This window comes from Telmatherina bonti, assembly GCF_933228915.1.
Source record: "Telmatherina bonti genome assembly, chromosome: 3".
In the NCBI taxonomy this organism is placed as follows: domain Eukaryota; kingdom Metazoa; phylum Chordata; class Actinopteri; order Atheriniformes; family Telmatherinidae; genus Telmatherina; species Telmatherina bonti.
Window position 1 is genome coordinate 16,517,748 of NC_136621.1, and position 10,146 is coordinate 16,527,893.

The 10,146-nt window shown below is 38.8% G+C and overlaps 1 protein-coding gene across 1 annotated transcript in view; it reads left to right on the forward strand.

The window, feature by feature from the left end:
- Positions 1-504: 504 nt before the first annotated feature.
- The window catches only part of dok1a (docking protein 1a), a gene marked incomplete at both ends in the record, with an annotated part of 14,064 nt that continues 4,422 nt past the window's right edge, over positions 505-10,146 (forward strand). The window contains 4 exons of the mRNA XM_079262490.1: positions 505-561; positions 2,322-2,400; positions 8,388-8,527; positions 8,603-8,713. Coding sequence (XP_079118616.1) covers positions 505-561; positions 2,322-2,400; positions 8,388-8,527; positions 8,603-8,713 — 387 coding nt within the window. The remainder of the gene's footprint in view (positions 562-2,321; positions 2,401-8,387; positions 8,528-8,602; positions 8,714-10,146) is intronic.

The following is a 10,146-nucleotide window of genomic DNA, read 5'->3' on the forward strand; positions in this document are numbered from 1 at the left end:
GTTATTAATATGGAAGATAACTGTAGCCTGCTTAGCTTTTGTTGTGCTCCAAATTTTTTTGAAGGAGAAAAATCCAAAACAGAGATCTCACTGTCAAAGCATGAGGATATGTTGCTAACTAATGGTAACACAAATGAAATTCTAACAAATATTTCAGCATAATTCCCACCAATGGATTTTGAATTATAATTGTAATTTTGAATTACTGTGGTACAAATTTAAATGTAAAACTCCTGCCAATGATTTTTTTAAAAAAATAAAAATTGTGTCACTTGGTTGAGTCAAAAAAAACAAAACAGAGTTAAAAGAACAAGTTGTCTTTTAAATAGCTCCTTGAAAGGTACGCCCCCTTCAAAGAGCTATAAATCCTCTCTAGCGTGTGCTTCAGGTGAGGATCATATTTCAGGAACGTCTCAATGTGGGCATGACCCAACTTAACTGCTCAGCAAAGAAGAGAAAAACTCCTCATATGTCTTTGTGGAACTAATAACAGCGTTTTCCTCTATGGACTCGCAGGCTAAAACAGGGAAGGTTTATCTCCGACCACATAAAGCTGGAAAGGTAAGTACACATCAGATTTGTTCACGTCTCTTTTGCCTGTTAACCAAAATCATCTCAATCTTTGTCATAATTCCTGTAAATGAGAATCTGAAAAAGATAGATTGTTTTTCTGGCTCAGCTTTGTGGGTCCAACATGTGTGACAAACACATGTACAGATTCTGTTTCCTTTTGTTCGCATGTTTTCTGCGGGAATGACTCTTCAGGAATCTGAATGAACAAGTTGAAACACAGCACATTCCTGCACAAGACCGACACACACCCACTGAAACCCACACACTTGTTTTGAGTTGATCAGAAATTCCAGTTAACATGCAGTAAACTGGGAGATTTCATGTAAGATTTCCCCTCTTCTTTTTGACTTTTCTCTGAAAGCACTAAACCGATAAGTGGTGACTAATGTTTACCTCTGTGCCACTGGTGGGAGGGGTGAAACCACTGTAAGGAAAAGGTGTGGAGTGACAGAAGTTCAGGCAATGGTGCCAGCTAGATTCTGTCATTGTAGGGATATAAACATGTCTGAAATCTTTTCCTGGAAGACAAGCTGCACCTCTGATTAATGTCTATTTGTATATCATGTAAAACAGAAGACATCTGAACAAGTAGAAGTTTATCATGTAAAATATTCTTTTCAGGTTGTTTTACTTTGTTTAGTCTTTGTCTAAACAGATTCTAAATCCATCAAAAATCACTTTTTACTCAATTTTATGAAGATTCAGGCAGTTTTACAGCCTTTAATTTAAGATCAGGAGTGTCAAACTCCAGTCCTCAAGGGTCGGTATCCGGGACATTTTAGTTGTTTCCCTGCAGAAACAAATCCCATAGATCCAACAGCTTCTCATCAGCCTATCTATTTATTTTGGTCAGGTCTGTTGGAGCATGTAGACAATAAAAATCTGCAAGATGCCGGCCTTTGAGTGCTGTAGTTTGACACCTGTGATATAAAGGATGATCTGCAGGATGACCCATGTCATACATCACCACCTTACATTCTGGTCCACACGCCAAATCGCAACATGCCTGGCAAGACATTAGAAAAAGGAGTTGTTGCATCTTCACCATGTCTGACTGTGATCAGAGTGGGATGGAGACGTCTGAAAAACCTTTCGGCTCCACTTTGTGTATTTAAAAAAAAAAACACACTGATGACGGTTAACACTGGTTTTGTTGTACAATAGTTAACTGGATTTTGTTCACTTGTTAACTGGTTGTATTTACTGGTTAATCACTTGGTAACCAGGTCAACCAGGTTAAGTTGTATAATGCGGTTTCCCGGCCTCGGGATGATGCTGGACAGCGGCAGCTCCAGAAATGTACGTACATTTCACACTGCCATCAAACAAGTCTGAAACACACAGTTTGTGAGTAAGTGTGCGAGAATTACTCCAATTGGTAGTCTTCACTTCACTTTTTTCTTGTGTAGCTCTCACTCATATGTAAGTCTCTTTGGATAAAAGCGTCTGCTAAATGACTATAGAATAGAATAGAATAGAATCTGTATTTATAAAAGCAATACTTGATTTTTGCTAATAAAAGAGTCAAATTAGTGACACACAGTACTGTTGAAGCCAGAAAGTTGCATGATGCATCTTTAAACCTTTGCACAGGATCACTGTAAAAGAACTCCTAATGTTCAGATTAAAGACACAAATCATTGTTCGTGCTGGTCTCGAGTCAGAGCTGTGTTCAGGTGTATCATGTGCTACTGAAGTTTTATTTTGATTTTTATTCTGAGTCCCTGTAATTTCTTATTTCCTCTCAGAAATGGAAGCCAGTGTGGTTGTCTCTGTTTCCCCCCAGCAGCAGTGGAGTTGGCCGGCTGGAGATCCAGGATATGGGAGGTACAGGACTGTCCTTGATCTTCTGTAACTGTATAATGCTGAACATGAAGTTTGGTATAACTTGGGTCATCTCATACTTTCGGACATAAACAATAAGCAAACACAACTGACTAACTTTTTGAGGTATGAACAAACATCACAACTCATCTGGCTTGCTGAGTGGGCTGTTCAGCTGCATGAACTACTACACATCAGAAAGGAGAAAACAGATCATCTGATCAACACTAACATGGTTTATTCTCACAGTTGTCATCAATACTGACATTCTGGCTGAATGAACCATGTCAACATCAGTCACCTGTTACTGTGTCCCTGGTTAAGACACTTCCTTGCTTCCATGTCAGCATCACTGGTGCATGAGTGTTTTGGTGGTGGTCGGAGAGGCTGTTGGCGCACGTTGGCTGCCACGTTTCCGTCAGTCTGCCCTAGGGTAGCTGTGGCTACACATGCAGCTTGCCAAGAAAGAATGAGGAGTGGATGAATAATGAATCAAATGTAAGCACTGTGAGTGCCATTAGCAATAAAGCGCATTATAAATGTAATCCATCGTTATTAAATGATTCCAGATTGTTTATACATGATGATTTTATTCAAAGATGTGTGACTTTTAGTGCTTATGGCACTAATTATATCCTATTTTAATTATATAATTTAATCTGCAGGCCTCACTGTGCTGTTTCATGTCCTGATAAATCAGCTGTATGTTTTACTTTCAAAGTGAAAATATTAGCTGTGAAACAACCTGTTCTCCTATAATGGTTAAGTTATTACAATAGATCTCAATTTGTGCTGTGTGTACAGGATCTCTTTTTTTGTTTGTTTTTTCTCACACTGAGAGGATAAAACTCAGGCCTGTGCTTTTATCTGAACCAAAGCCATTTTTCTCATGTTTTCTGCAGGAATGACATCATTCGTTAAATGTGTCCATGGGGACGGGTTGATGTTGATCTGATGTTGAATGTGTATTTAATGCAGAGTTCCAGAGACATGGAGCCTTTCCCAAATGCTTAGCAGGTTTAGACTGGTTACACCATCTATATCTAAATCTAAATCTATATCTATATCTAAATCTAAATCTAAATCTAAATCTATATCTATATCTATATCTATATCTAAATCTAAATCTAAATCTATATCTATATCTATATCTATATCTAAATCTACATCTAAATCTAAATCTAAATCTAAATCTATATCTATATCTATATCTACATCTAAATCTACATCTAAATCTAAATCTAAATCAAAATCTAAATCTATATCTATATCTATATCTATATCTAAATCTACATCTACATCTAAATCTACATCTACATCTACATCTATATACTATATACTATATTCGCTCTCTCTCTCTCTCTCTCTCTCTCTCTCTCTCTCTCTCTCTCTCTCTCTCTATATATATATATATATATATATATATATATATATATATGAGCATGCAAGCCCTATGCAGTGTATCTGTATGTAGTAGATCTGTTCCTCTTCCCACAAACCTTTGAGTCATTAAGTTATTTGCCAGTCTGTTAATAAGTCATCTATGTTATTCAGGTGTGTTAACGTGTGGTTACCTTTAAAATATCCAGAGCAGTGGGTCCTGAGGACCAGCATTGTGAGACACTGCCCGAGAGCAAACACCCTCTGGGTGCTGCTGGCCCCACTAGCCCAGCCCCCTGTTGAGTCAGACCACCATGGATTAATGTCCACCCCAAAACTCCAGCAACACACCCTAGAGACTATAATGCCCCCCAACTCTTATATCCACTTTAAACAAACCCTGGTCCCTTCCAGGGATAGTCTGGTTCATTTGGAGCACTGTGAGTGCTCATTCTTACTCTGGAGCAGCCCAAAGAAGGCAAATCTGATCCTTTTGCAAGTAAATCCTTTCAGTGTGAAAGCAAACAGACCATCCAGAGATGTGCAATACTTCAAGTTTTGGAATTGATCCAATTCCAAGTAAATATTGTTGATTATCTTTAATAGGGCTGTAAAATTAAACATGTTAATGCATAGAAATAACTCTGTGGATTGATGCATGAATTTTAATGCATATTAATGCATATAAAACAGTTAGAACTCATGCAGAACCTTAGTCGCATCAGTAAAACGAATGCACCATAAACTTTTTTCTAACCCCAACAACTCAGCGAAGCTCAAACCAGCAAACCAGTGCTGCTGTGAGGCCGCAGCGCTGACCACCACACCAAGATAAAAACTCTATCCTGACACTATCTGATCAAAAACATGGCTGATGACTAAAGGTCAGGCATGAAATTATGGTAGAATCATGTTGTTACAAAAAAACATAGTTTATATGTTTAAAATTGGATTCTCCAGTAAAGACCCACAGAGTAAAGACCCACTGGTGGGAGTGGGTGGCAGGCTAGTTGTGGACGGGTTCGTGCAGCAGCAGCAGAACATGAGCAGTGAATCTGACAGCTGCAATAGAAACCATAACGGTGATGGTTGTTACATAAGCTCCGTGGATCCATCTGCACGATACACATTGTCTCAAGTGATATTTCTGAGCTCACGTGCAGCTCGGAGTTGGGTACATTTTGCATGTCCTGTGCAGAGCAGATAACCAGGAAACAAACGGTACGGATAGCAGTGAGTAACATGACTAATTAAAGAGAAGACATGAATGAGACATTAGGGCGTGACGGTAAGGGATGGAGAGAGGAAGTTTTACTTTGACAAAGAGCTGAGCACTGCAGTGTGTTGTAGCTGTTAGAAATGGTGCGGGTGACGACCACGTGCCAGCCGATGTGGCTCTGACAGGCTGTGACGACACAGAGATGGGAGTACAGATGATTAAAACATTTCCAACTGAGTGAGCTGACCTGAAAGTGTCTGAGTGGCTGCCAGGCTGGGCGAGGAAGGAGTCCTTATTATCACATAAGGAAAAAGAAAAAAAAAACAACTCAGTACTTCTTTCATCCCATCACGTTTCACTGGAATATTTACAGTGAAAGCTGAAGAAATGATTGAAAGCCATAAAGAAGCGACTCACTCTGCTGCTATGCCTTTTTCCCAGTATACATGACATTCAGTCAGTTAGAGGACAGATCTGTGAAGTTTCTGCTCTTCAGTCACTCCCATTCATCAACCATATGCCACGATGTGTGCATGAAGAAGAGCTAAATGTAGACAGGAAAAGACAAAACAAACTTTAAAGGACCTCAAAAACCCAAAAGCAGAGAAGAAAAGATGGATAAAAGAAAGCAGAGATCATACAGTTTGACAAACTGAAGGCAGGCAGGCAGGTGTTGGCAGGTGTTGTCATTAGCCGAATCCAGAGAGCAGGAATCAGAGGTGACCTAGAACAGACTGAGGAGGAAACAAAACTGAGACACAGCAGATAGCTGACATAAACACAGAAAAGTGTCAGCAAGTTTTTAACTGTCTGAACTTATTGTTGAAAAAAAAACTCTGGAAAGATAAATTATATCAGACAAAGTTGTAGCTTGATGCAGTAAAAACTATGAACAGGAGCGAAGTTAAAATCCTGCAGCAGGAAGGCAAGATGAGAAAACAGACCAGCAGCAAACAGAAGAAATCCAGCAGATAAAGTCCAGAGGAGCATAGAGGAAGATGAGGAACAGGAGCAGATGATGGTGGTGGTGAGATGAGATGACAGACAACAGGGACCTCTGCTGGATGGGAAAGACAAATAAAACTCCAAACTTCTTGTTTTTGCAAGTTTTCCTGGGTCAGGTCAGAGTTCGGTCCTGGAGCCCTACTAGCCTTCAGCTTTCAGATTCATCCCTTCTCCAACAAACCAAATCAAATGTCTGAATTCCCTCATCCACATGTGATCCAGCTGGGCAGAGAGGCCTGTAAGGAGACAACCATGCATCTTAAAGTTGCAGGACAGCAGTTCTCCAGGACCAGACTTGGGCAACCTGAACTGTAGTGGCCTTCAGTTCCAGTGGAGCGAGGACAGGGTGGAGGTACAAGTTGGGACTTGGACCTGGACCTTCTGGAATAAAGACTTCTACTCAGAAGCAGCACCAACCTGCAACACCAGAAATAACCCAAGTTATTGAAAGTATAATTGATCTGTTCCTCTGTGTGTATTGATTCAGGGGGCACTTATTGATTAGGACTGCGGAAACTGGGAAAACCTGCAACTTTCTGACAATGGTCGATCATCTTGTGGTAGAAGAGTTTCTGATTTAAAAAAAAAAAAATACAGGAAAAATCAAAAGGAAAACATGAATATTGATTAAGTAATAAGTGAATATAGAAATTTAGAACAAGCTGATCAAATTACACAGCAAATTACTTCGTGTTTTTTCCCAACACTTGTTTATTTATGTTTTTATATATTTAATGTTTTATTTCTTATTTAATAATGTTTCAAACATTTTTTCTACATCTTTACAAATGTAAAAATGGGAAGTTAAATAATATTTTTACAACTTAGTGTCATTTTATCAGCATCAATAATGAATATAATTGACATTCAGTAAAAGAAATTTAACTTGGGCAATATGAACAAAGAGTAGACTGATTTTCTGTATTCGATTTAAAACTTCATTTTGAATAAACTTCTTTGGTTTGGATGCAAATTGAAGGCATGACGGATGTAAGTCTGCATAACTTAAATAAACTCTATAAATCTGCTTATCTTGTGGAAAAAGCTTAACATGATGAAATCTGTGTAAATCAGAGTTGACACCTCACATGACGGGTTCAGGTTCACCCCATTTACAGATTTAATGGAAGCATCACTAACTTGGTGTGGATGTGGTTTTAGCTCAAAAAATTCAGACCTCACTGTAAAATATAACAACTTGCCTAAACCAAATATTACATTATGCAAACTCCTTGCCTCATAAAATGAAGATTTCATGAGTTTAATGAAATGGGATGGAGTTTGTAGAAGTTAAATAATAATGTCCGACCAGCAGCCTTTCGGTTACTCTGCAGCAGCTGCCTCCATGTTTGGTTTAAAACACAGGGATGGGTACTAACTGGAGAGCAGTCACATGATATTACCAACAATAATTATAAATTCTTCATCATCAATCATCATTTAACAGCTGAACTGGAATTTTATGTCTAGAAAATGTGAAAAGTTGGATTAGTGCTGATATTAGGTCAACATGAAGATCACATTAACTGGTTTCCTTATATAAGGAAGTTTGAAGGTTGATGATTTTTTTTTATTTAACATTTCATTCTTCTTAAATACACATTGTCATTAATTATAACAGAGGAAAGCAAGAAGACTGAATATAAAACTAATTGTAAAACCACACAACAGCGTTTATTTCTCTTTTTTATTCTTACCACTTTCTGAAATCCTCAGAAACATATTTGTGTCACTTGAATTATTCTTCAACCCACAAATTTAAATAAAATATAGCAATACTATCAAAATATATCCAGTCATTTCAAGTATTACCAAACTCCAAAAGTAAAAGTGCAAAATTTTATACAATCATTCATTCATTCAGTTATTTTCTTTAGCACTTTGTCCAGTTCAGGGTTGCCCACGCCAGCAATTAGCAGGCGAGAGGCACAGAGCTGGTCCCACAGAGGGAACTGAAGGTTCTGTCTGCTGTTTTACTTTTTAGAACTTTGAGGAACAACAAGATCCAACGAAGTTTGGTCATTCAGAGCTTTATTTGTCACAATAATTCCCACTAAAACCTTGCTGTAGCTTTTTGGATCAGATGGAGACTTTTCTGGTCATTTCTGGAACAGAACAATAATGTGGAATAGTCCAGTTCAGAAGGAACAAATCCATAGTTTTTCCACCTCATTTAGAAGCAGGATGTCCCCGACTTCAGTCCTTTAGCGTAGGCGGAAGAAGGAGGTTCTCAAAGCCTGTTTTACATGCAAGCCAAAGGAAAAAATTCAGGTCAAAGATGATAATGGTGAAAGTTAGATAATCAACAAGACGAGATGAATAACTTGCATTTCATTCTTCCAATTTAACTCAGTTTAACTAACATTTGTGTGATTGTGGTCTACAGGAGGCAGTCCAGCAGGGGATCATGGCACTGGGGTCAGGAGATTCCACCAGTCTCACGGGGACAAGAAAGCAAAGGTGGTCCGACTGTCAGAGCTGATCAGCGTCCTTAAACTCCCTCCAAACGCTGAGGCTTGTCCCATGGTGAGTGTCTCAGCACGATGGCGTTTCCGTGTGTCCCATCGATAAAAATCTGAACAAGCTCCTCTGCGTTTGCAGGAGAACATGTCTGCGTTTTGTGTGGAGACTCAGGACAGAACCATGGTGTTTGCTGCTTTTAAAGACGAGTGTGTGGACTGGGTGGGCAAACTGTGCCAGAGCACTTTCCAGGTGAGACATGATCACATGACAACCTCCATTTCTACCCATTAGTCCTCCACTTCTGCTTTGCACGTTCATGTTATTGGAAGGGTTATCTCAGTTCTCTTTGTGATGAAGGGGAAGGGTTAAGGGTGAGCACCATCAGGAAATATGTAGCCCACATTCGGCAAATAAATTAGTGTTTTTTGGAAAGGGTGTCAAAATTAAAACATAATTAAAACATAATGCAGAAATAAATCTTTTAAATTAACACCTTAATATCTTAACACATTAATGCACAAACAACAAAGTTACTATATGTGCCATATTAAAAATCTAAGTTTGACATTGTCTCTATGACAGAAGCGGATTTTGGCCTTGCAGGTGCCTTGTCGCAGCAGAGAACCTAATCAACCAAAAACCACTTTATCTTCCTGAATTATGAAGATTTTGACAGTTTTCCAGTCTTACATTTAGAGGATGGCTGCAAGATGACCCATGTGGTTTAGCTCAAAATGTTTGAGAACCGCTGGTTTTCACCCTCTTACCACCTTATTTTAAGTGGAAAACGGGGGGTAAGGGACGGGGTAAAAAAAAGAAAAAAAAAAGAACTTGGGCCTAACTTTATGTCCTTCCGGACCAAATAAAAGCATAAATTCTGCAGAGTAATAAGTTTGTCAGTTCTTCAGCAAAACTTTCTCCAGAAAAATGCTCCTCAGAAAGGCGAGTTAGGAGGAAAAAAGAGCATTTATTATTTTCAACCAGGACCGTGTTGCTGATGCCAGGGATCAAGGACATCCACTGATTATTTTACCAGAAAAATGCACCACTTGTTTGCTCTGACCTTACGATTTTAGGATTTTACATTGAAAAAGAGATTCAGTAAAGGGAAGAAACCAAGTTTAAGTAATCTATTTAATTTCACAAGGAAATCCTGCTGAAGTAAAACATATGTGTTCCAAAGCCCAACTGCATTGTGGTGCCCCCTTACATGTCAAGGGAAGGGTGCTGAGGTGTGGACCCAAATGCATACCAGAGAGCCAGGGATGCAGAATCTAGATGATTTATTCTTTAGACGCAGGAACACGGGAGACATGAAGAAGCACAGGGGGGCAAACAGAGACTAACTCAAACACAATGAACCCACAAAACACAACTGAACTGAAGGCTAGAAATACTGACAGAACTAAACAAGACACAGGAGTAAAGAATGAACTAACAAGACCAGGTAATCTAACAAACAAGAACAAAGGCTACACAAAAACAGGGAAAAACTACAAAATAAAACAGGAACCTGGAACACGGAAAACGTCACATCATAACATTTCAGCCAGGCTCCAGGAATAGATTTCCATATTAACCTGTACAGTTGTCATTATATCCAGAAATAAATCCTCTGTATTTACCCTCGTGCATTGCTTTAATTTACGATGCCCTTCAGTCATTACTGACAAATATAGTTT